The sequence below is a fragment of the Scomber japonicus genome, chromosome 12 (genome assembly GCF_027409825.1).
Source record: "Scomber japonicus isolate fScoJap1 chromosome 12, fScoJap1.pri, whole genome shotgun sequence".
Taxonomy (NCBI): domain Eukaryota; kingdom Metazoa; phylum Chordata; class Actinopteri; order Scombriformes; family Scombridae; genus Scomber; species Scomber japonicus.
The window spans coordinates 15,014,131-15,041,066 of NC_070589.1; the positions used below are offsets into that span (position 1 = coordinate 15,014,131).

The window sequence follows — 26,936 nt, forward strand, 5'->3', positions numbered from 1 at the left end:
TTAATTATTATTTTGAGCCATCTCTAAGCTGCTGTCTTGCGTGGCGGAAGTTCCTCCACTCCGTTTGGTGTGTGTATAAAACCGTTTCAGTAAAAAATAATAGCTGATGGAATCAAAACAGCAGTTTGTGGCAGCAAGCGATTCAGACACAGCTAAAAATGTTTGATAAGGATCATTTTGATGCTGATACGTGTTGTCTGGATGGTTTAAGTATTTCACAAGAATGGCAACATGGAACGGTGTGTAGCAGACAATGAACACAATCATGTTTGCTGTTACTATGGCAACTGTGCTTTTCATTTCTACTGTCATTTCATCCGTCTTGAGCAAAGTAAAGATGATCTGACTGGAACAGAACACAATGATCATCAGTGGGGAAAGGTAGCCCAGAGACATAATAAGAACAATATGTGTTGTAGGAAGTGGCTTGCACGGACATCTTTCATAGCACATCCAGAGATTGTTAGGCTTAAAGGTTTTTGTGAATCCTACAGCTATGCACACCAATAATCCCCAAATGACCAAACATACAAAAATAGCTGCCTGTTTCTTCTTTCTCCATGATCTGGCCTGCAGTGGAAACCTTATAGCCAGGTAGCGCTGGACGCTGATGGCTGTAGTGGTCAGGATGCTGGCATACATGTTGATGTAATGTACGGATATGAGGAAAGTACACAAGCGATACATCTTCAGGCAGAAGAAAGCATCATAGATCCTGAAGGGAAGGAATAAGATGAGGGCAGAATCAGCTATAACCAGGTTGAACATGTAGACGTCGGTATCACTCCGGAGGCCCCGTTTGGCAATGAAGGCGTACATAGCTGCAGCATTGACAAGGAATCCCACGATAAACACCAATGAGTAAGCACCCCCCTCAAGGTTGCCCTGAACGGTGCCATCATGGCAACTGTGGTTGCACTCACCAGCAGTCTGAGAAATGAGAAATGATTAGTATGTTAGTAAAGAGAAAGATCTAGATACCAATAAAACACATATTGTTAATGATTATTCAATAAAGCTTAGGATTGCAATAAGATTAAATGACAGGTTTTTTTTCAAGTCTGTCTTAAAATTACTCTCACATACCTGCGTATAAATTGAAAGTGTTACTGCAGTCATGTTTCCTGTGTGGTCAAGCTGTAAACAAGTCCCTAACAGTAGGGTTACAATATTTCAAGTCTGTCTTAAAACATCAGTCAGGTGCCCATATGAACATTGAATCAGATTTTGCTTGTTGTAATCATTCCTCTAGTTCATAATGACCATTAGATGATTCTCTTCATATGCACTTACAATGTAAGTGATGGGGACTAAATCCACAGTCCTCCGTCTGTGCAGAAATGCATTTCAAAACATTTTCTGAAGATAATGTGAAGCTTCAGCCAAGTTAAATAATATTAATAACTTTATCTATATCCATAAGTGAAAGTGAAAGAGCAGTCAAGATTATAGAACATCATGCCATAAAACAGTAAAATCAACAATAGAGATAAAATATAGAATTAAAACCAACTAAACAAAACAATAACAACAAAGACAAATAAATCATTAATAAAATGAAATATATTTATATTCTTTTTTTTTTTTTTACTATTAGAAGGCAGTATAAAAGCGAGTCTTAAGAAGTGGTTTAAAAGATGAAACCCATGCTGGCACTGACACTCAGGCAGCAATTTTTGTTAAAGTGGATGTCTTCCGCAGTTACTTTAGTGTTTAGTGAAAATGTCCCTCTCTCAACAGATAGTGTTTTACTGTTCATCTGCAGTGGAGGATAATAACAAAAAGAGGTAATTTGGCACCAAAAAGACAGTAACTTTGAAAAAAAAGGACTTATTTTAATTATTTGGATGGCTGAAACCTCATGTTATTACTTGCATTGAAAGTGCATTATGAAGAAATCTCTTAATGTCCAGTATGAACAGGAGGAATAATTACAGTGAGAAAAAATACCCTCATTTGGGTACCTGACTGTTGTTTTAGAACAGACATGAAAAAATTGCAAATACATTCTTGTGATTGCAAAATACAGTGAACAAGCGGTGCACAAAAGTAATAATTACAGCAACCGAAAACTGTTTCAGACTACGTATGGGCATGTCAGCATTTCCTGAGACAGACTTGAAAAGAGTGAACCTATCTTTTAATATCATATGTCAGAAGTTCACTGTAGTTCTGTAAATGTATTACAACATGCAATGGGGTACTTTATCAGAATGCTGTCATAGCAGAACTTAGTGTTTACTCATGGGAGGTAATTACTTCCTGCTATTTAAAACAAAAGCTATTTCCTAATGGCTAAAGAACTCGATGACTGTTACTTTAGTGTCTTGTTTTATTTTCTATAAGAGGAAACTACCTTTTTTGAGTACTCTCAATTACGCAATGCAAATGTCTCAAGCTCAGTTTTTCTTTGTGGCAGAAACAGTTTGAATGTAGCATATCTCATGTCTTGATAAAACGCATTGAGTGGAAGACCGAAGAATCTCAAAACAACTTAGTACAGCCACTCAAAAGTAAACCACTGAAAACCAAGACTTACCATAGTAGCTCTTGTAGTACTTGTCTGTAAAAGCTTTATCAAAGTGATTTGCAAAACAGCTGCAACAGCAAATCTAGATGTAAGGGGTTGTGTGAAGTTCGACATTTATGTGATTTCCTCTTTTGGTATCTGTGGTTTAACGTACAGCATGTCTGAAGCATGCCTGGATAGGTAGAAGGACGACCCATTTTAAGACGTCTGTCACTTCAACTGAAGTCTGTCACTTTCCTAACAGAAATAGGACAGTGAGAACACAAATGGTTGTGAATAGAAATTGTGTCTTCAGAGTAGCCTTCATGCTATTATAATATAGCAAATACAGTGCGAATGAATAAAGCAACATGCATCTAACACATGTTTTCAAATGATCTGTCTAGACTTGTTTCCTGCTTATCAATCAGTGACAATCCAAAATGACAATGGGGTTGAGGAGATAAGCAAGGTAACTCTGAGAAGGAAGTGAAAGCACGAGGTCAAGAGCCGCACTGACAAAGCCAGGCTGGGAAAGGAAATTACTTGATAAATCTTGGTGTGATTTAGAGTGCAACCTCTACACTCTTCAACAGCTGGATTGTAAAGAGAAATTAATCAGTGCTTTTTTCTTTTGGCTAAAAAATAGGAGACAACAAATTTCAGTTAAACCAAAACGACTCCAGAAAATAGACATCACAACCAAACTTGAAGGACTTTCCGGTGGAAAATGTGTGGCAGTGTGTCAGCCCTGATTGACAGAATGTTTGTCTCTGCGTCTCACACGTTGTTTTCCATTGTCATACATCAATTGACAAGCATTTAAGCCAGTAATTTCTCCTGTGCTCATCAGCGAACAAAACAGCCGCCAGCCCCTGGCTTAAAGCTCTGTTTATGAAAGAATCCTTGTAAATATGGATTCAATAAAGACACAGATAATTGAAAAAGACTGAGACATGATCAAGACATGCGCAGGCCTTTCTGTACCGTCATGCACATTTGGAAGTTATTGTGTCAACATGTCCTCATCAAAGGGTTTCCAATCGGACAGACAGGGGGCGAGGGGGGGGGGGGGGGGGGGGGATACAGGCAGGTCTCTGGCTTCCTTACACAAGCCAGACGCTGCACAATGATGGCCTGCTTAATGGGCATTTAATTAGAAACGGAGCCAAAAAGAGCTTCATGGAATCTGTGTGTTTTTGTGAGTAACTGACACACTCTGTGGATGAGTGTGTGTGTGTGTGTGTGTGTGTGTGTGTGTGTGTGTGTGTGTGTGTGTGTGTGTGCGTGTATTGATGTGTTTTGCTTTGTTTTTGCTTACAGTAACTACATGAACTATGTGATTATTTGTCTTCTGGGTTCTGAATCACTTGTTTGTGGCAGAGGGTGTGTATTCACCAGCGTGATTCATGACACAAAGTCTGGACAGTGATTGCGCATATTGTCAATGTCACAATGAGTCCATTCCGGGGCTGTGACTAACTATTATTTTCATTTTCAGTTACTCTGTTGATTCTTTTCTCAACTAATTGATCAGAAAATGGTGTTGGTCCCAAAAGCCCAAGATTAAACCTAAAATGTCTTCTGTAGATCAGAACAAAAGGCCATATCATAATGATATTAATTTTACTGTTATAGATAAATAAAACCAGAAAAAAAGAAACCAGAGAATCTGTCCATTGTTTCCTCAAAAGTGAAACAAAATTATTAATTGATTAACAAAATAGTTGGTGATTCATGCTCAACTAATTGCTTAATCAATTAATCCTCACAGCTGCTGATGTTTTCTTAGTGTTATATACTGTACAGTTAATGAGTTTCTGTCATCTAACATATAATAAAGCAAGTTTCTATTGGAACAGAGTACAAAAACCATGACCAGCTTTTATGAATCATGTTCTCTAATATAATCTTTTATAGAGCGTGTATCACCTTGCTAATACTTGAGTAGTAATGCAGGGCAAAGGAGAGACAAGAAAAACATGAGCCTCCAGCTTGGGTAGAGAAGGTCATGGTTAAAAAATAAACAAAAGTTGTTGAAAATGAAAAAGGAGCATTCATAAAATATAGTTGATTCTGGCTCCTGGCAACATTGTTAACAATGGCTGTCTTTGTATCATGGCCTTTCATGTTGGGACAGAAGGACAGCTTTGTTGGAGACAGCATAAATAGATAGAAATTGAAGGGAGGACTGTTTCGGTAAGGACACATAAATATATTAGAAGTTTATAGTTTTTGTTTTTTTGGTCCTTTACTTATCATCGTTAAAATAGGAATCTAATTACAATTACATAAAGTATCAATTACTTTCCAAAGGGTATCCAGGACTCCAACTACTACACCAATCTATTTTTTCAAGTAACATCCACTCAAGAAGTCACTCAGATCTACAGAGCAAAGTGCAGAGATAAGAATAATATAAGCCACAGTCTTCAGGAGATGGAGACGTCAGCATCAAAATGCAGGCCTGGAAGTTCATTCAGCAAGAGAAGGAAAAGACCGGTGGAAGGAAACCAAGAGTGAACAACAGAGGGCTTTCAAATTCCTTTCCTTTTTCAAAAAAAAGGGGGGAAAAAAAGGAATGGAAATCTGAAAACCTGATCTTGGAAAAAGACTTGGACAAGCTAAACGGAACAGTTGAGAATACATGAAAAAACAGATGACAGCAGAAAGATTTAGGGTATGAAATTTGCCTTTTTTAACTTGTTTATGCAGCTTAAACTATTTTTAGCCAATACAGTTTGGGTTCAGGAAAGTTGTGGCGTGCCAGCTTAAGCAAGAGGTAAGCTGCTCCTTTCAGTCCACAGCCAGAGGGGCAAACTGTCATCCTATCATAGAGGAGACTGAAGGTTAGGTACAAGTTGGGTATGAGCATTTACAATAAGTGTAATGGCTGCCTGGTTTTGGAGGTGCAGTGGTTTCTTCATTAGGTAGAATACATGCAATTAATGCAGTATATTTACTGGTTAATCCTGGTATTACATCTTACACTGTGATGGCAGTGAAAATGAAAATTCAAGATTTATACAATTGGAGCTCTGAAAAGCACAGGAAATTTTAGATTAGATCCTGTTTATTAGCAATTACAGCTTGTATTTCTGAGGTTATTACATTTCTTAGCTGTTGTTCTGATTTTATTAAAAGCTACTTTATGCTTCAAAGATGTTATTTTCCCCAACGAAGTCAGAAATCTAATATTGCACAGGATATGAGCGGGTTCAATATTTCGGATGCAGTCTGTTGTTGTCATTAATTTCTTTTAAATCCTGTTAGGCTTATCCTGTTTTCACAGAGATATTTCCCAGATCTACTTGGATCTGGTATATCACTGTGGATATATTTGTTTGCTAGTCCATCTAAATTCTCTTGACTCAGGCCTGCATGTCTGTTGGTTTGCCCCTTGTCTTTATAGCTTGGCTTCCTTGCGTTCCTGCCCCTCTGCATTCACATATGCCTGTCTGGTGCTGTTTCAAAGTGCCCTTTACACGTCAGGTGAGTGGATGAGGGACTGGGGGAAGGGGGGGTGTGCCATCGCTCAAACTAGGTCAGTGAAGACACACCCCTCTCTCCTTTCCCTATACCCCTGATCCCCCCCTCCCTCCTTCCTTTCTCTCTCTTTTCCTCTGCTCCCTGCTGTGACGCAATGCAGACTTTCTGCACAGTTCTTCTGTTTCTTTCGTGTTACCTCCTGAATCTCAAAAACACAGCAAACATCTAAACAGTGATGCAGCCTCCATATCAACATCCAGCAAACATGCATCAGCTGCACAAAGACAACACTTCTGTGGATGCCAGTCAAGTTAGATGAATCAGCTGTCATACTGATTTGTTAATCAGCCAGAGTTTCGATGATGTGATCCAACTTCTTGTTGTGATTACGGATTGCATAATTCTGTGGCACTGCATAATGAACATGGGGGTTGCCAATCTGTGATAAGGCTCTTGCACTTTTGAAAGGGCAAGCCATTTGAAAGTGTGTCACTGATATGTTATATTTGCATTGGGAACATACGCTTATGGAAACTCATCTAGTGTGAGTGTGTGTGTGTGTGTGCTTGCATAGAAGTGTTTCAGGGATGAGAAAAAACAATGATTGCACTCATCTGCCATTTAAAGAATTGACTTGCCATGTGTGTCTGCAGTCCTTTGACAATATGGGCTGAAAATCATGAAATATGCACACTAAAGAGCAAACTCTAAGTATTACATAAGACCAGCATGTTTTATCACAATCCCAACACTAGATGTCTCTGTTTCTGCTGCCTGTGCTGCCATGAGTCATCTGGGGAGGTTATATATAAACTGAATTACCAAATCTCACCCATGACTGATTTTCAAATGCAGAGTGTTTATCTTGATAAAACAACAATCTGAGGTGAGTTATGTGATTACACTGTGTATTGTATGTGATGAACAGATGGTCTCTGAGACCATCTGAGGTTCATCTCTGAGGTTGGTGAATATGATGAACCTCTTTAAATCATAAATCAGACAACAGCAACATGACACAAGACACATTTGAATGGGAAGTAATTTTTCTATGATTTTTAGTTGATGAATCATGAACTAATCATCACAACAAAATCACTTTTCCCTGATTAGATAATGTGGGGCAGTTACAGGATTAAACAAATACACAAGCTCATATCCTGGAAGAGAAATGAAAGGGATCATACAGATCTGAGGTTATATGGGAGGATAAAAGAGCAGTGTGATAAGGAGTGTGCGGTTGTCCAGCAGTGTCCTACGGACGGCACAGAGAGGCAACAACAGATGTAGGTCATCAGGCCAAACATGGGGGAAGCAAAACGATGTAAAGAGGAAGCAAGAATAGTCACTGTTGAGGAAAATATGCAGGATACCAGAATAACATATTCCTCCTCACTGTGCTTCCCGGGCTTATTTAGATAGATCACAGCTTGGTTGATGTACATGTGTGATTGCATGAGTGATCTCATGTGCATGAGGCGCGTATGTCTGCATGCGCATGTGTGTGTATTCACACTCACTTGAGTGTAAGTGGGTCAGATTCACATGGCAAAGCACGTTGATTCACACTGGAGATAAACACAACCCAGTTGCCGTGGCAACCTCCTTTTACTCTTACCACATCTTTGCATGGCACGTATTTGTATTTGTATTAGATTTTCTGTGTTAATGTACACACACATAGACAAAAGCTCATTTTTGCCACACATGTATCTCAAAATGAGAGGCTTTTATTCATGACTACATGAGCAGACACACTTTCATGGATCATGGGCATCTTTGATAATGTATTACTTTCAATTAGAGGTTTAATATTATGGGGGTGTCAATACCACAGGGTCCGCCCTCTATTCAAACATTTGTGGGTGTGGGGTGCGGAACCTGTTTAGTGAGGACAAAAGAAGAGAGATGTGTAAGGGTGGGGTAAATGGAAAGGCAGACAGTGAGTGATATGCTGTTGACTGTCAAGACAAGACCAGACATACTGTAGAAATGAAACATAAGTGTAACTCTGTGTGTGTCTGCATGTCTATTACATGCTCAAACAACCATGTCAGAGCATTTAGATGACAACTTTCAGTCTGAATCCAGTAACATGTAAGGAGGATAGATCCTGTTAAGAAGACACACAATGTATGTGTTATGTAGGTTAACAGAAGTTGGCTTCTGATCAGAGGGGCTTCTGACCAGAGAGCTTGCTATAGTTGAGTAGCTAATACATTTGTAATGGATATATAGGGAAAAGCCAGTCTTCCTCTGTTCAGCACTTTCAGAGTGCACTTGAACAAGGATCTGAATGTTCAGATGCATTAACAGTAAAATGTGGTTCCACTGCAAATCTGAAGCATGACTTCCAGTAACTGTGTTTACATGGCAGGTTTAACAGACAATATCCGACACATAATAATTCAATTGAAATAGTCTGTAAACTATTTTCACTCAGAGTCCATGCAATTAATATGGATCTGTCCATTCAGTCAAAATTAAACTTAAAGCCTCTTAAGTATTTCTATTCAACATGAGGTATGCATCACTAAATTTGCTAACAATAAGTGTCAACATTGCTTTAGGTATTAAATTTGGAATAATATAGCAATCAAAAACTCAGAAATATATTGATAAATTCTCATGAGCACACAATCAACCCCATCAAACTGGATTGAGAAAGTACATTTTCAGGGCTGGGGGTCAGGTGAAAAATATATATGAAAAAGATTTTTATGAAGCATGATATGAAAGTAATTAGCATTTCTGGTCATTGATCAGGTTTTGACTCTCAAATACCTTTCTCTTAAGGCCCAATTCCAATTTTGTGTGAATGTGCTATCAGTGCAGGCAGGTGTTGATGATATTGGATGATCAAATGTTTTATGATATATGACACAACGATTGTTGCTGGTAACATAACAACAGTTCATTTTTGGCCATGTAACTGAGTGTAAGGCAGGCCAAGGACACTGCAGAATAAATGTTTGTTCTCTTCCTGTAATGCATGTGTGTTAGGTGAACATTATGTTCTCAGTGAGATAATCTGTACTTAATGACCTGTGAATGAACTCATATCCCTTCTATATTATACAGCCTGCCTATCAAAGTCTAGAGTTGTACAATGTATGAAAAGTGAAGCTGATAAGGAGAAACTGAGAACAAAAAAGAAACAGATGTGACAGAGTGTAGAGTGGTAACAGAAGCTGAAAAGATAAAACAACGGGGAAATAGGAAATATGGAAGATGGAGATGGGACAGAATATAAAGTGGAGTTGAGTGGAAGAGAATGAATGGATCATGGCAGGAAGGAACAGTGTTTGTACTCTATCTGACATACTGACCTAGTGACGCAGCAAAGCTCACAGCTCCAGATTACAGAGCCATGGCTGCAGGGAGGGGGAGGGAGGGATTACTGGTGCCTCCAGAGAGGAGAAAACAGGGAGATTAACTGAATGAGGGAGTGAGGGATTACAGCTCTGTGGATGGCAGGACCATGAAATAATCTCAGCAAACTGAGCACATGTGTATGTGCATGTGTGTACGCCTTAGCATGTCGGTGCAAGTGTTTTGTAAGGGTGAGCACTAATGTACAAATTAGGAAATGAAAAACATGAAGTGGTTATCTATAATAGATTTACGCATGTGAACATTTTACAGTATGCCGTGTGAGAAGCCAGACTGGAATGTGAGGAGCTGATGCTGCTAAAGCAGAGAGATTGGCCATGGGGCCCCACTGAAACCATGTGCAGCCAATCAGTTACAGTTGGTCCCTCATTCCTACAAAGATTCTTTGATGTGAGCGAGGCCTTTAAATTCAACCCTGGGGAGTCACAAGGCTGAACTGGCTTTGATCTGAGTCAGGAGAAACCTTATGCCTTTCTCAACAACAAGACCTTTTGCACAACAACAAAATGCCCACTTGCCTGATAGTTAACACAGTCAGTGACAAGCAAGGATTCATGGGTGGGTGGGAAAATATGAAAATCAACTTCCTGGTGTCTTAAACAAAAACAAAAACTCTGTATGGTTCTCTCCCTTCAAATTTGATTATCTGTGTGGTCTTGAGCATGTCTGTGCAAGGTAAGTTACGGTGGTGCATTTTCTCCATCAGCGAAAAGCTACAAAAAGTGAAGATGCTCTTTTGTCAAGTAGTTTATTGCAGCCTAAAATAATCTTTGCAGGTGCAAAGTGGATAGATAACATAGAGATCATTTGTGTCCATAACTGCCACTTTCAGTGACTCTGTTGATTTGGTAACGTTTATCTGTACTTGTGCAGGTAAAATGGACACAGGGTTGTTTCATCTCCTTGTGTGTGTGCTGCAGGTCTGCTTGTTGTCAGAACATCTATGATGTAAATATCCGTCCATTTATGTATCGCCTCTTCCAGCCACCCCCGACTGCTCCCTCATCCTGTTATGCTGCTGCTGGCAACCTTCCAAAATCCTCCAGCTTTTCTAGCTCCAAGCTCTTTTTCTTCTTTGCCTCTTCTTTCAACTCTTACTTTATTATCGGGCAACAAAATGTCTGCTATGTACGAGAGCCATGCTGAAACCCTCCTCCCACTCCCTTGCGCTCTCCTTGCTCTGCTGTCTAAGCGAGCTGCACAGTGGTTACATAAGCGCTAAGGTCAAAGTGTCACTGCCGTTGTCAAGGGAGACATGGAACAGAGGGGCTTTAGAGGAGATGTGCACGGGGCGAGAGAAAGGGAAAAACAGCAGAGGCAAACGGTTGAGAGGACTAACTGTGCAGAAATCTTTCTATCTATCTATCCCCAGTCAAGATTTGAATAAAAACATCAAGCACTTCCAAGCTGTTTAGTCATTTGGACAGAGAAAAAGGAAGGAAGCATATAAATAAATTGATAAGTTATGTATGAAAAACAACAACGAGGCAGAAGGAAAGGGTTTGGAGGGAGAAAAACAAAAGAATGCGAGTGCTCATGCCTGTGTGGGTGCGTGTGAACGTGTGCGTGTGTGAAAAAGAAAGAAGAATCTGTGACTGTAGGTGCTGTGTGCTCGGCTGCTCCACTAACCTAGTTTGAGTAATCTCAGCCTTCATGCTTTTTCATAATACGGCTGCCAGAACATTGCATCATAAGGCCACCCATTACAGCTCCCCCCTCCCTCCACTTACTTCACCCCCACCACCACCACCACCACCACCACCACCACTCCCCACCCACTTCCATATCAGCACCTACAGTCACATAGTGTCCCAACTACACGATTACATCATTTTACTAATAGATTAGAATAGGGAAAGATGAGCTATAAATTTACTTGACGGATGAAAAAAAAAAAAAGAAGATGATTCATAAGTGCAGAAAATAACACATCTGGTACATTTACTGTGAGGATAACATACATTACTAATACTGTCATACAATTAAGTTTAATAACTGGGGTGGCAATGTATTACAGTATTGCTGTGATGTTTAATATGTTCCTGCTTGTTCAGTACATACAAATGAACACAAAACAGAAACCAGACTGCTGTGAATCAAACTTTGCGAGTTCATCGGGTGTAATCTCTGGAGCTACTCTGCAATCATTGGGAAAGCAGCCAAGGCACATTTTCTAGCATAGCCTTCCTATCGCAGGGGAACAGTACAGAGGAACAAAGGTCATTTATGTACAATAGCTCAAATTAATATTTTACAGCTCCATAAAATGAGTCCCAGAGTCACTGCAACAACTCTAGGAGTTACATCGGTTGCACTTTCACCTTGTAAATCAAAATTCTCTCATTGATTTAGGAATGAGCTGTATGTGATCATCACAAGTGGGCTATTTCAGGGGGAAGATAAATATACAAGCTAATCTGAGTGGTGTTGTGTAATGAGGAAACAGTCTCATTGGAGAAATAGTGTCTAGTTAATGTATTGGATGTTGAGGGAAGGGTGTGTGTTTTTTTTGTTTTTTTTGCTAGGGCTGTACGGTACCTAACAATTACATTATTTAATCTACTGATTACTTTCTCAATTAATCAATAAATCCTTGCGTCCATAAAATAGAGGCAAATCCTTTCTCAACACAATTTCCTGAAGCCCAGGTTGATATATTTAGTTTCCTGTTTGGCTCAGCAATGCAAACCCCCAAAATATGTTGTTAAGTATTATTGAAGACTACAAGCAAAAACAACAACAACAAACAAACAGCAATTTGGACATTTTTGTTCTACAAACCAGATTAATCACTCATCAGAACTGTCGGGGATATATTTTCTGTCAACAAACTAATCAAGAATCTGCCACTGTTAAAAAATTCTGGGAGACAGTGAGACTTTTAAGCTTTTATTTGTGGAAGCTTTTCAGGCAAATGTTGCCATAAACAATGAAGGTGTCAGCTCTCTGGTAAACAAAGAAACTTATTTTAGGCTTATTTTTGCCTGTTATTAACTCTGACAACAACTGATCAGACTGGCATGAACCTTACTGGCAGGTTTCCATGATACATTGTGTACTGGAGTGAATGATACAAAGTCAAGGAAGTGGAGTAACAGCATACTTTAACGTCAGTTTCAAAGCAGAAATTATTAGGGCTTTAATTATGTTCCCATAACCACCTGGCAGTGATAATCTTTACCTCACCACATCACTGAGCAACAGCAGAGTTGTACAAGTCAATCATTTGCCAAGCCACCTTAAACTCGCTCCCGCGTGCGCGCGCCCCCGCTGGTGCTGGGAGAGGAGCTGTCGGCAGTGAGATCATGTGAGAGTCCACGCTTAGAGAAAGTAGGTTAGCAGGGTAGACTGAGAGGAAAGCAGGCGGAGAGTCACAGCACGGAGTCTGAGCACCGCTGGAACACCGTGGGACTATTCCGTAAAAAAAAAAAAAAAAAGTTCTGCCAAAATATTTTCGCCAGTGCTACGAGACGGTTACGATGCAATCCAAAGCGACGTTTTACACTCTTTTATTTTGCTCGGATTTGACCGAGCGATAAAGGAGTTTCGGGTAGTTTTTTTCTCTATTTTTTCCTTTTTTTTGGGGTCGCCCTTTACGTGAGCTGTCTGCAGCCGGACGAAGTTAATATTTACAGAGCCGGTGCATCCTGGATCCAGCGCTTTATTCTCCTTATCCTGGCTGCTACATTAACCACATGTAGTCGAGTTTTTGTCGTCCAGCCCAGTAAAACCAAACATCGAAAATGAGAGGTAAGTGGCCATTTACGTCAAGGTGAATGTGACTTACTTAGTTGGACTTGGTTATGATCACTATGTGTTTTTAACGGGGCTGCCACATGTGTGCGCACGGGGATTCTTGAGTGCGCCTGTTTTCCTCCCAGTGCGCATTAATCCCTCATGACTGGATTATAGCTGCACAGAGCCCGAGGAGGCACTGAAGTTAGTGTGCGATGATCTGTAGGCGTGTTGTTCAATCATGAGAATGAACTCAACTGGATTCATTGTTGTTTGTCACCCTTTTAGCTCTGCTCAGAACTAAAGTCAGTCCCTTGTACTCTTTTTTTAAATTGTGTTTTATTATTGACAAATCTGCCTTTAATTTGTAGAAATGTAGAAGTCGATTCTCACCTGGGGGCCCCTGGTGTAAATCTGCTTGGGGAGTTATGCAATAAGAAGAGGGAGGGGCATGAGTGGAGGTTGTTGTTAACCAAAACTAGAATTATGTAATCGAGATGTTATTTGAGATTATCAGGTTCATTAAACATTTAAACTATGATCATTTTACTCCCATTCACTTAATAGATTAAAGCATTTTGCCTTTTGTTGCTGGTATTCAGTGATAAAACATGCATCGATTAAAATCGTGTGACGTTCATGTTTTTAAATCTAAATAATCCCTGAAGATACTTGCATACTTTTTCTTAATGCCAAATGAATGCAGGATCAATGAGTTTTGGTGCGGTTGAGATGTTGTTGTGATGTGATGGCAGTGCCAGCATGGCCGACAGTGTGAGCGTACAGAGGGAGCGAGATATCTGGCTGTTCCACTGACCTAGTTATGTCACCCAGCATTATACAGCATTGATAGCGGAGGGAGGGGGAGCGGCTGTGGGAAGTGCCTTGCCGCCGGACGTGCAGCGCCATGTGCGGTTACAGGCGAGCTTTCAACGTGTCGTTCCTTGAACGTGAACTTGGGCAGTGGGGCAGCAGCTATATGCTATTAAAGATGTATTTTATACAGATTGTGCAAAACATAGTATGAGGTTTGTATCCCTACCATCCCAAAGAAAGACATTCAAATAAGCAACAAAATAGTTTGTTTCATATGCTGAAAAGACACACTACCTACTGTAACCTGTCAAAACCTCATGCAGCAAACATTTAACACACTTCAATTTGAATCAGTGTTATAATAATGTTTACTAATGTTCTACTAGTGCATTTGCATTTTGAGTTTTTGCTCTGAGAGAGGAGATGGCTGCAATGACTTGTTTTTTTAGCTGAGGAAGAAAGAGAATTTTAGAGGGGGGGGGGGGGGGGGGGGCTAGTGGAGGGAGGCTCCCTCTCTGGCAGGATATCCAAATGTAAACAAACGCAGCCCTTTCTTAGCTCACTGCACTGAAAATGTAGGTTATTCACTCAGCCTGCCGTTTCCTCACCAGAAAAGCACGTCAGCATTTTTTTAGCCCAGTTTGAACATGCAGCTATAATCCTTTTAGTCCATATTGCCAAGTCATTTCAACATCTTTGGCATGCTGACAGACATTTAGAGGCCTGCTGTGTTGTCTGGACCTCTGACGCTTTTGTCTGGTTCCTGTATTACATAGTGTACTTCCACATAATGTTTGTATTTATTGCGCATAGACACAGTGATAGATCATAAGTCTTGTGTCTCGTGCTGACAGTCGGCAGGAGAGGCCTGTGAAATTCTTACTTCTTTTTAAAATCCCCCCTCTTGTGGGCCTCAGCTAGGCCTCTTCTGGTATTTGCATCTTTTAAAATAGAGCTAAATGATTTGAATGCACCAACTGCCGAATGGCCAGAGCCTATACCTTATATGTGCATTTTGTATATGTTGCTTAAAATTAACAGCTTTGTATTGTATGTGATCTCAAAAAGATAAAGAATCAGAGAGCATAACCACAGTGGGCTGTTTTGGTACTGGTGCTGCACTGTGCGCTTACAGCGAGGAATTACACAACAAGTGCTTCAGCATTTATAGAACTAAAGCACAAGACACATAACCCCCACCCCGTAATGAGTGTATCTTCTTATGTCAGTCATTCTTCTGAGTAGGTGATAAAATAATTAAAAGAACACCCTCTGTTACTCTGTAGCTCAAGGGGCATTTAACAATGTTATATTGTGTCTTACATAATAATTTAACAAGAACAATATGTACTTGCATGAAAACAAGTCATAAGATTATAAAATGGAGAAGCAATTGGTGCATGTTGGCAGGGGTGAAATTGTGCATATAAGGTAGTGAACATGTGGAGGGTCAAAATTCATCTTTTTACTCCTTTGTGACGTTACTGACACACTGACATACTGACTGTTTGACACACTGTGCAGGAGGCTCCCGTTGGAAAATGATCGACTGTTTGTTCCACATTAGATACCAAAAAGTATAAAGCACAAAGTCAGTGATTTTCTCTGCCTGTCTGCCTACCCCACCCATACTGAATTAGCCTTTTGTAGAGATAACAAGGTTACACATTTAACTGGCTGATAAACACACTGGGGCCAGCATGTTTGTAGTTGAACTGTCGAAGTTTCTGCTGTGAAAAGACTTGGGTGTGCCGCACAAAGTAGCCGTTCTGCTTAAACATACCAGCCACTATTCAAACACCATTCTTTGTTTACCATATGCGCAATTTGTCTCAGTTACTGCACGTCACTCTTAAGACTTTTTGACATACATTTTTATGCCATTGGGTGAGAGATGTGCAGAAGTGTAGCTTTCATGCGTCATTTAGGCAAAAGCAGAATTTGTTTTGATCTGCTTGAAATGCTGACTCTCCGATGTCTATGACTAGTGTTTTGGTCCAGTTCAGTGGTGATAGTTAGGGTTAAAGGTAAATGTTTCTCTTACGTCAGGGCGGCTGCTGCCTCTGTTTCTCCAGCATTGTTAGACAGATGAATATCTACTATGTGAGCTTGTCTCTATTCAAATGATTCAAGAAATCCCTGTGACGTTCTCTGAAGTTAATTTCTTTCACTTTGCAGTGAGTTGTTTGAACTGCAGTTTTTCATTTACCAGCTCATGGAGACAAGAGAAGACAGTGCCGTTAAATACAGGATGAAATATCTGACTGTCTCTGGGTTTGTGCCTTGATATCTGCAGAAAAGCTGAAGAAGAGGAGTGAGAAAGCATGTATGTGTGGTTATAGCAACAAGGGTGGGTGGCTGGGCATCTGTGTAATTCTGGCTCTCAGCGCAGGACAAGAATAGAACGGGTTGAAGCAAAAGTTCAATGTCAAAGTTGAATAGCTGACATTCATACCATGTCTGTGTTGAGTGGAGTGTAGCCAGGTACAGTATGGCCCACTGCTGCCAGATCCAACATGGTTTCTCAATAAACGTAAAAATTACATGGAAATAAGTTCACACAGATAAAGCTTTATGGAAAATCAGTGGAGGTGTGTGTTAGATCTGAACTGGTAAGAGCAGTTTTTCCAGCCTGATGATCACTGGCTATCTTGGTTAATTTTACTGTTATGTAACATGGCCGAGCCTTCAGGGAAATGTTTTAGGTCTGAGCGTTGTTCAGTTCCACCTTAAAACTGGTCTGCGGAGAGATGGGATCGCGCCTGCCTCCCTCCTCCCTCTCCCCCTGCAGTGGGAAAGTGTGTCAGTAGGACAGAATGTCCACATGGGCTGACAGGCTACAGCACTCGAGTGACGGATGACTCAGCCAATACCAAACAGGCTGAGAGTGCTGCTCAGCCAGTGGGAAAGAGAACGTCTAAGGAGGGCGGGGTGTCAGTGTTGCTAGAGTGAGCCCTGCTGAATGAGTGTTGTGAGGAATGCTCACAGACGAGAGTTATATAATCGTGAGATGAGGGAGGGGTGGAGGGGAACCTGAGAGAAAGAGAGGAAGAGAGGGAGGGAGGGAGAGGAGAGAGATATTTTTTCCATTGCATGCCTGCAGCTGCTCTGATCAGTTGAAGTATTTTAGTCAACAGTTTTAGAGTTGAGGCAGACAACAGTTTTATTAAAGGGAAAAAGAAATGGAAAGTTGTTTTTTCCAGTACGTAGGAGCACAACAATCTCAACTCAATCACACAAACTGAAGTAGTTTTGCTTACATTTTCCTCATAAATGGTACAAATAATGATTTAGTGAATCAGTCTAATGATTTTGTAAATCAATCAAAGACGTACAGACAGCCAGTCTGAGTACAAACTATCTGAGTACAAACTATCTTATGATATAGTTGTTGTTGTTTTCTCCTCGGTCAAGAAAGAAGGACTCTTTGTGAGTGTCATGTGATTCCCTATCTGTTTGTGTACTCTGTTCCCTGATGGGGCCACATGCAGGGTGCAGACAAACACCGTTCACAGCAAGTTATCGGCTCTTTTACTGTATGTACAAACTCTATGGCAATTTGTTTTCAGTGATGTTGCCTCCCTCTGAACCTCTAATACAATGCTTCATTGTTACATCTTTTTAGCTCACTTGCTGGACTCATTACAAGATGTGCTTTTCCCTTGGACTACCTCACTCTGGTGCAAAGTACAGGATTTATCTCAAGCATTGATCTGCCTAAGATTCTTCAAACAGTCATCCCCTAATAACAGTAATAAAACATATATATACAGCAAAGTTCAGAGGTCATAAAACTTCATGAAAGAGACAGGGAAGGAGGACAAAATACATCAAGAAAAGATAAGGAAAGATAAGAAAAATGCTCATGTTAACGGCCAACAGGTTTTTGTTAGCAACACACAATCACTCCTGTCAATGATGTATGTTTGATTAAAACTGGAAAGCCTAACCTGAGGATCTCAGACAGAACTGAGGCTCAAAGAGACTCATAAAAAGCATAACTAGGTGTCTAACACTGTAAAGCTTACACTATAGTCAGTAAAATCTTACATTCTGATCTGAAACTTCCAGTGAAGGGATGAAAGTTTGATGAAAGGGGCAATGCAATAACTATATTTTGTATCAGCTGGAGGTGGGAGCGTCTAATAAAGTTCCAAGTACACAGAGGTACAGCAATGTAACTGTAACCAGATAAAAGCATTGGCAACCTTTTCAAGGTCTGCAGAAGATACAAACGACCTCATTCTGGCAAAAGTATATAGCTGCAGAAAACATGACAGCACATCATTTATGGCCTGAGAAGAAAGGAGAGCCAAAAATCATTCCTGAAATATGACTGACTTGTATTAATGTAGTGTGTGAACACCGCTACACAAGTCAGACATACTGCCAAGATTTAATTTCAATAAGCTGATCAAACTTTGAAGGCTAAGAATGAAAGAAAAAAAAAATAGGTTCCAATGCTTAAAATCTGAGAGTCTGTGTTGTCTGCTTAAAGTAGGATGAACTGTGAAGCTGAGTATTATCAGCATAGCAATGAAAATCTGTATTGATTTTATGGACAACATGCTGTCAGGGCTGCAAAAGATGACAGTGTTAAGGGATGCAAACCTAACACTGCAGCAAACAACAGAGATACAGTGAAGTCCAAGTCCAAATGCAACATACAAAGACATTAACTATTGCAGTAGGAGCTAAACCAGTCAAAAGTTCTCAATGCCTACCTAAAGACAAATAAAAATAAATAACATGATCAACTCCATCAAAAAGAGGGCTCTGGTGGAGGAGGATTAAAAGTATCGGCAGCATATTGTGATGCAGAGGCTGTGTATGGTAAAATGGGCTCCAGTGTGTGTTATGTCTGAGTGAATGTGCCGTGTTACTTAATAGTGTTTTAGTGTTTAGATATAAACAGTTTTTGGCAATGATCCACAGTATGACTCAAGTAGTGTTAAACAAGTCATATGAGGCTGTTACAGTACATGACGTAGGAGCTTTCTGACCTTTGTTGTTTTTGCTCTTGCAGCTCAAATCGAGGTCATCCCCTGTAAGATCTGTGGGGACAAGTCCTCGGGAATCCACTATGGAGTTATCACCTGTGAAGGCTGCAAGGTAAGGAGGAAATGCAGAGTAAACCAGGCTACCAAACCAAACTTTAATAGTTTCATGTTTCACGCCAAATGTGCATGTGTTATTCACGGTGTTTATATGTGTGTATTTCTGTTCAGGGTTTCTTCCGTCGCAGCCAGCAGAACAATGCCATGTACTCTTGTTCCCGCCAGAGGAACTGCCTGATCGACCGAACAAACCGTAACCGCTGCCAGCACTGTCGCCTACAGAAGTGTCTGGCTTTAGGCATGAGCAGAGATGGTAAACACAACAGAGAACATACTGTCCTCTCTTCACATACTTCCTATTACCATCACAGCCTGAGGCCTGCTTTAAGTTTACTACAGTACAACTGTGTGTGGTTAAACTACGACTTTCACTTACGTGTATGAAGCTTACAAGATGTGTTTCTCCAGTACGGCCTCAGTGTGTGTGTGCCGTTAATTTAAAGATGACACTGAGAGAATTTGAAGCGCTCATAGTTAATATTTCACGTCAGCTGTCGTTAGAGGGAGCGCCACATGTTCCCTCTTCTCTAGGCTACAGAGAGAAAACAAACAGTACATAGAGCAAGGGGGTCATGAACTGTCATCAGGCAAACTGGATATAGGGACTAGAACACAGTCCCTGTGGATAAGGTGGCAGAAGGAATCTATGTGAGCCAAAAATATCTCTCAAAACAGATTTGAAGTTGAAGTATAGCCGCATTAAGTGATTCATTTACTTCTCTTTCTTTAAATGAGGAAATATAAACAAAATATTTAATGTATTGTTATCAGATGATGAACTATAATATACAATAAGCATAATTGAGTGCAGCTATTCACAAGGGATTTACAGGAGCTTGTAAGATATGTCTAAAGTGTTTTATTTGCTTGTGTGTGCACTATAATGAAATGTGTTTTTCCTTCACAGCGGTGAAGTTCGGCCGTATGTCCAAGAAGCAGCGTGACAGCCTGTACGCTGAGGTGCAAAAGCACCAGAAGTCCCAGGAGTGTGTGACCTCTGGGGGCGGGGGCTCCACTGCTCTATCCTTACCCAGGGAGGATGGTGTCTGTGGTGGTAGTGGGGAGGATGGTGAAGAGGGCCTGAGCCGGTCCTACAGCAGCGGGGGCTCCAGCTCCACCCTCAGTGACCTCGATGACATTGCCGCACTGCCTGACCTATTTGACCTGCCGCTGACCCCCGAGGAGGCCAGCGAGTACTGTAGCCTAGAGTTACTTGGCGGAGGGGCCAGCACTGGAAACACCTCCAACTCATCATCTTCTTCGTCCACTTCCTCATCCTTGTCCAATCAAAATTCGCCGCAGCAGACTATGCTGGATGGGGCAGACAGCAATGGAATCCACTCTCACACACATCCACTGCTGGCACACACACATGCATTGCTGGACCATCTACCTGATGACTGCTCAATAACAGACCTTGGTGAGTACTAACTGTGCCCCTAGAATACCTTAAATTCTGTAGTGTGTGAGTGTTTAGTCCAGTACATTATACTGCAGTACACTAGAGTACTCTCGCTGTTATTTATAAAGTCCCCTGTTTTGCATATTGTCATATTTCAGGCTCTATGTTTTCTGATGTACTCCTGTTATGTCTTAATTTGCTGATGCACTTCCGCCAACTTTTTGCGCATCAAATCACACTTTGTGGTTTTCAGCACAGTTTCAGGAAGTTTCAATAGTAGTATTCATTTTAAGTTGGTTAAATAAAATAAAAATAAAACAAAGATTTTAGGTAAGCATAAGGATATGCAGGTTAGTGAAAATTGTACATGGCAGACACAACAGCAAAACAGCACAAGAACAAGATTAAATTGGCAAAACAAACAGGAAACAAGCAATATAAAAAATGGGGGGAAAACAGGGATGTTGCTGTGAAGACAGGATCTAGACAGGATAGATTTGTATCACGTTTAACATCTTTATGATTGCTGGCAACAATAAACTATGACAACAAACTTGAAAGAAGACTCAGGGGACTTCTTAAAGGAAGCAATGAGTAAACATTGCGACTGGCAGATATAAAAAATGCAGGGGAGGCTAACAGCTGGGAATTTAAGACGAGCAGATGAGCTGTTAAGTAGATGAGCTCTGTCTTGTCAGGGGCGTCAGTGGCAAACGTAATAGAGTGTTGCAAAGCATCTAGTAATTCAAGGTCACACTGCCATGGTCTGTAAACAACACCACTGTTACACTCTGCTACGCCCCCTTATGTCTTTTCAAGGCCCAAAGCTGCAACCAACACAAATAACCTCAATAAGGCAGTACTGATGTCTTTGTCTGTTTTTTTTTTTTTCACAGAGCACATCACTCAGAGTATTGTTAAATCGCACCTGGAGACGTGTCAGTACAGCGCTGAAGACATGAAGAGATTCACTTGGGTACAATACGCACCTGAGGAAACGCGTGCTTTTCAGAACAAGGTATATAATGAACATGTTAGCTCCTATATATCAGCTCTTTATTGACCTAAATTGGGTTGTCTGCTAATAAAAAGCTAATTTAACTACCTAACATTACTGATATTTTTAGTAAGCAGGTTAAATTCCTGCAATGTTCAACAAATATTAAGTTATATCATTATTATCTATTTAATAATTGCAGGAATCTCTTTTTTGTGTCTTATCAGTCAGCTGAGTGGATGTGGCAGCAGTGTGCACACCACATTACCAATGCCATCCAGTACGTGGTGGAGTTTGCCAAACGGATTGCTGGCTTTATGGACCTATGCCAGAATGATCAGATTATACTGCTGAAAGCAGGTCAGTGTCTTAAGAATACTCAAATCTTGAGTAATTCCAATGAATTAAGTGAATTCCTGCAACGTAAATAAGAGTGTATAACTTGCTAACTTGAGCTCCTTTTTTTCTTGTCTCCAACTTTCTACCTCTGCCTTTTTACCATTTGTTTATTTGTTTGAATAAATAACAAAAACCTGTAATGAACTACATGGAAACAAAATTTGCAATAACTGTCTGTTCAACACAAATACATGTATATGTGTGACATAAAATGCATATATTTGACGATGCGTTTACCTTCTGTAAATGTTTTGAACTTTAAAAAAAAAATCTTTGTGGATATTCATTGTTATCCTGCTGGTTTTAAATGGTTCAAAAATGTCATATGTGCTGTGTACCAATCTGGGTCAAAATTATTTAAATTTTGTTGTGTGTTTGTGTATGTTGGAGCATCTTGGGTCTACTTCGTCCCTCCCTTTCCCCTCCTCTTCTTTCTCTATATCTTTGGTTCTATCTATGGCTTCCACTTCAGGCTGTCTGGAGGTCCTGCTGATACGTATGTGTCGAGCTTTCAACGTCAACAACAGCACCATTTTCTTCAATGGAAAATTCGCCTCAGCTCAGTTCTTCAAAGCACTAGGTGAGGATCAGATGGGAATGTGGTTTTATGTAAGCTATAAAGTATTCAGATAATTGACAAGATCATGCATCAAAGCTTCTTACTTGTCTTGGTGCTTTTCATAAGTTAGAGTGTTTTATTCCTCTTTCACACGAACTGTGCAACAATCAACATTGATACCTAAGAAAATGCCAGGGCTACCACTTTTCTCAATCCATTATTGACAGTTTACGGAGATAAGTCTGCATTGACTAACATAATCTGTTATTTTAACTGACCTGACTGTTGTAATCATTCTTAAGATGACTCTGTAATGCAGCAGTTAAGTTGCAGTTTTGTCTAAAGCAGTTCCACTCTGCCATAACTGACTCTGAAGAGAGGTAATTGAAAGTTTCCAGCTGCAAGTTACCCTCCTATTTTTAAGTATTGTCCTGCCTCTTCAGTACCAACAGAACTACAGTTTGTAACTATGCAGACTAATAGAGAACATCATTAAACTTAGCAGTAAGCAGCATGATAAACTAATTCTAGGAATAATTTAGCCAAGTTGTCTCATTTTAAGTGATGGGTTATGTCAGTCAATGCAGTAGTGTCTCTCTCTGAGCTGTTTTAAGTTGATTTCTAAAAACACTGAAACCTGTGACTTCTGTGACGTCAGGCAGACTAAAAAAAGGTATAATTGAATATAGAATGTCACACTAAGCAGAGCCTGAATAAAGTCTGACACTAAAAACTAAGTAGGACACATAATCTTATCATGCCAACAAACCCTCTGTGTACTCCCTGGGTCATATGTCTAATTAAATAAGACTTCAAGCAATATTTTTTGACAAGTTATTAAATGATTTTCTTTGTTTATGCAGGTTGTGACGACCTGGTCAGCGCAGTTTTTGACCTGGGTAAAGGGCTCTGCCGTCTACAGCTGTCTGATGAAGAGATGGCTCTCTTTAGCGCAGCCGTTCTTCTATCCCCTGGTGATTTTTTTTCTTCTTTCTAATTTCTACTCACACACACACTCACACTCATATAAATAAACTCGGGCATGTTAAAGAGGAAATGGTCATTATACTGCAAAACTACATAGTAGTCAAACCACTGTGGCTTTGTCCATATAAAAGAATATACAAATACATTTTCAACATACACATTATATTTTTGGTCTTACGATATTTCACAAATGTAGTTTTTCAATTTATTATTGCTTTGTATTTAGCTAATTATTAAAAACATTGCACCATTCGGTGTGTCTACATATTAGCCTTGTAACACAACATGACATCACTTCTTAGAATGAGATAAGGTTACATTTGAGGGATGGAATAACACATTGTCCCACATAAAAATTTAAAGTTGAATTAATGAATAAAATGCACAATTGCTTATTTGATTCAATACACTATAAGAGCATGGCCACAGCCTTAGTTGGTCTGGTATGACCTGTAGTTTAAGGAGCCTAATGTTAGCAAACTTTAAGTAAATATTGCGGTAACATACATTACTGCATTTGTTCATTGACTTTATGGCTAAGTGCTAAACAGTAGTTTGTCTAAAGAGTTGTATAGCATTTAGTGTTATTTCATTCTCACTTTCAGACACAGTGGCCATTTTTCATCAAAATATATAGTGTCCCTTTAAATGGTGCTTAATGTTGTATTTCCTGTAGATCGACCCTGGCTGACAGAAGGCCAAAAGGTTCAGAAACTGCAGGAGAAAGTCTACCTGGCTCTGCAGCATAGCCTACATAAGAGCGGTGCTTCTGACGAGAAACTAGATAAGGTAATGAAAGCAGCCAAGATTGTTCTTGATCATAATCATATACAAATACATACAAGCACATAAATAAATTTACCTTTGTATATCTTCTGTCCCCACAGATGGTGTCCAAGCTTCCTATAATGAAGTCTATCTGTAACCTCCACATTGACAAACTGGAGTTTTTCCGTTTGGTCCACCCAGAGACCGCCTACAGTTTCCCTCCACTGTACCGGGAAGTGTTTGGCAGCGAGATGTCTCTGCCCGACTCCACCGACAGCTAGACGGACAGATAAACAGACAGATGGAGAGAGTGTATAAAGAGGAAGGGAAGCAAAAGGAGAGACAGAGAAGGATAGAGATGTTGAAGCTCAACAACCAGCAGTTAAGAGACAATCCGGGACTTTAAATACTCCGTCTCCCATGATTCCAAAGTAGTCCTCCACTTTCCCAGCAGGCAAAGCACCTTACACTACAGACCACACATGCTCATGGTCCTCTGCATATTGTAGCATTAATAACAAGCAGATGGGCATCGTAATAATAACACAGCAGATCACCTAGCATGAGACAGCTCTAAGCTCTAACACCTTTTTAACATGTGATCCACTGTGGATCACCCAACCAGTTATGAATGTACCTCATCGAAAAGCACCAGTGCACAAGCCAGAACCCAACAACAGTGAATGTACTACCCTGCCACTACTGGACAGAGTTTTACACATATTAGTGTACACAGTATTAGAATGGAGATGTGTTGATCAGCAACTCTTGATATTAACACAGTTCTCAATTGATACATCTCAGTATGGTACGCCAGCGTATTCATACATACAATAAACTTGTACTGACCATCACTTAGGGACCAAGATCATGAGTCATTTCCTTTGACATAAACAGAAATACACAGATCTAATATGACTCATGGATTCAGCTGACCTCCTTCATCAGCTGAGAACCAGTCTCACTCACATTTGACAGTGTTCGGTGCTGCCTTTTGAAGGCTCTTGTAATGCAATGAGAAACCTCAGTCCCACACACCCCTTTCCTTGTAAATGCCACTTAGAGACAGGACAAGATGAAATTATCTTTAATTTATATACACATTTATAAACAAATATTTTAAATAAGAATGTAAATAGATGACTATATAAGTATATATAGAGAGAGTTAGAATGTGTGAGTTCAGTTCAGAGCGCAAGGGAGAGAAAGGTGGATAGTTAGTTAGATGTTCAGGAGGGGACAAAAAGACATTTGTCAAGAAAGCTGATATTTGGAATCTTTTTTCTGGACTATTTTCCTCTCTTGACAGTACTCTCAGGTTTCCATGGCAACAAACCCCTCTTGCCCTGGTGGCAAACCCATCGGGGTTACAGTCATCATTGCAAGCGATGGGGTGGACGTTTGTTGCATATGCGACACAGCAGGTTGAGGCGGTGTACCCAAACAAAGGCGAAGATATTTCCTTTGTCTTGCATTTAAACTGAGAGCTTTGATTCTGCGCTGTTGCTGACCCCGTCCTCCCTGCCTAAAGACAAGAGACAAGAGGACAAACAGGACACTAAGGAACTGAGAAAGCAAGGCAAAAGATGACTTCTTGAACTGTATAATAAAAGGGGATACACAGTGTCTCCCCACCTGTTTCTAACCAGCAGTCAGTTCAGTAGGTGTAGTATAATTGTCAATCACTCATATTGTTTCAGTTGGTTAAAAGCCCTGAAAACGATGGTCCATGATATGTATCATATACCCTCCTTGCTGGTTGGAGCAGCTGTATTATTTTGTATATTTGCTGTTCCTCTCCCTTTTGTCCCAAACCCAACACTCGTTCAAATACCAAGCACTTATACTTTCCTCTTTCTCACTGGACACTAGTCAAAGGCCAGACAGAGCTACCAGCTGCCCCCCTGAGTTGGGCCTCAGTGCCAGTAAGACTTTAAAGTTTTCAAGCTGTTTTTATTATTTTTGTTTTTTATCCCTCATCTGTCAAACAAGGTCACTCATATCTGTTTACATTTTAAATGTACATAAAAAACACATTTTCTGAAGGGTGCTTTTGCATTGAGATGATAATGTCTTACTTGGGGTGCTGTTAAGTTCTTGAGCAGAGTGTGAGGACCTGCCGCCTGCCACTCAGGGAGCTAGCTGTGATCTCTCGTCCCTTTATTACCAGTGTCGTCTTTTGGCCTTGTACTCCTCACACCTTTACACCTAAGATGAGACCCATAACCATACAGTAATCACTGTGGACGTACGTTATATTTTTGTGAATGTCACTCACAAAGTGTCAAAGCCCTTCCCGTTTGTCCTAATATTGTAACATTAAAATTTATGAGACATAGGAATTAAGAAAAAAAAAGAAATCATTTGAAGTTTATGATGAATTTCATTATTGGGGTTGAATGTTTCTTTTGCTGTGATTTTCATTTATTTGTCAGTGTTTTATCCACTTTTTTCTTTACATGTCTCCACTTTTGTCTTGTAAAGTCAGTAATCTATTTTTTTTAATTGAAGAAAGATTAAGACAAGTACAAACAAAAAAAGAATAGTTTGTCTCCCTTCTCTTTTCCTGTATGACAAAATGTACAAGAGGTATATTACTAGTCCAAAAGTAACTGAGTCACACAGCTTGATATATATTGTTGTCCGATGGGATACATTATATGTGGTTTTAAGAATGTAATAAATGGTTTCTTTTTCTTTTGAAATGTTTTATTGTGTCTTACTTTAATTTGAATTTTACCTTCATGTTGTCTTTGCTTATTGTT

The 26,936-nt window shown here is 40.0% G+C and overlaps 2 protein-coding genes across 2 annotated transcripts; one reads left to right on the forward strand and one right to left on the reverse strand.

Annotated features, from left to right (window-relative positions):
• gpr35b (G-protein coupled receptor 35 b) lies at positions 1-1,119 on the reverse strand. Its single transcript, XM_053330695.1, has 2 exons — positions 1,087-1,119; positions 1-930 (listed from the first exon to the last, which is right to left on the reverse strand). The coding sequence occupies exons 1-2, from the start codon at positions 1,117-1,119 to the stop codon at positions 1-3; spliced, it is 963 nt and encodes a 320-aa protein (XP_053186670.1).
• An 11,597-nt stretch (positions 1,120-12,716) lies between these two features.
• Positions 12,717-26,876, forward strand: LOC128369345 (nuclear receptor ROR-beta-like). The gene is made up of 10 exons (XM_053330367.1): positions 12,717-13,141; positions 18,969-19,054; positions 19,171-19,312; positions 19,967-20,479; positions 21,358-21,479; positions 21,686-21,818; positions 22,330-22,437; positions 23,280-23,390; positions 24,080-24,192; positions 24,291-26,876. Exons 1-10 carry the CDS (start codon positions 13,135-13,137, stop codon positions 24,450-24,452), a joined length of 1,497 nt encoding a protein of 498 aa, XP_053186342.1. The 5' UTR covers positions 12,717-13,134; the 3' UTR covers positions 24,453-26,876.
• The last annotated feature ends 60 nt before the right edge of the window (positions 26,877-26,936 follow it).

Excerpts from the sequence above, each read along its gene's own strand:
- LOC128369345 (XM_053330367.1), top strand. Across the intron at positions 19,055-19,170 it reads TCACCTGTGAAGGCTGCAAG|GGTTTCTTCCGTCGCAGCCA; the intron begins GTAAGGAGGAAA and ends ATTTCTGTTCAG. Across the intron at positions 20,480-21,357 it reads CTGCTCAATAACAGACCTTG|AGCACATCACTCAGAGTATT; the intron begins GTGAGTACTAAC and ends TTTTTTTCACAG.
- gpr35b (XM_053330695.1), bottom strand. The coding sequence starts at position 1,119 with ATGACTGCAGTAACACTTTCAATTTATACGCAG. Across the intron at positions 931-1,086 it reads CACTTTCAATTTATACGCAG|ACTGCTGGTGAGTGCAACCA; the intron begins GTATGTGAGAGT and ends CTCATTTCTCAG.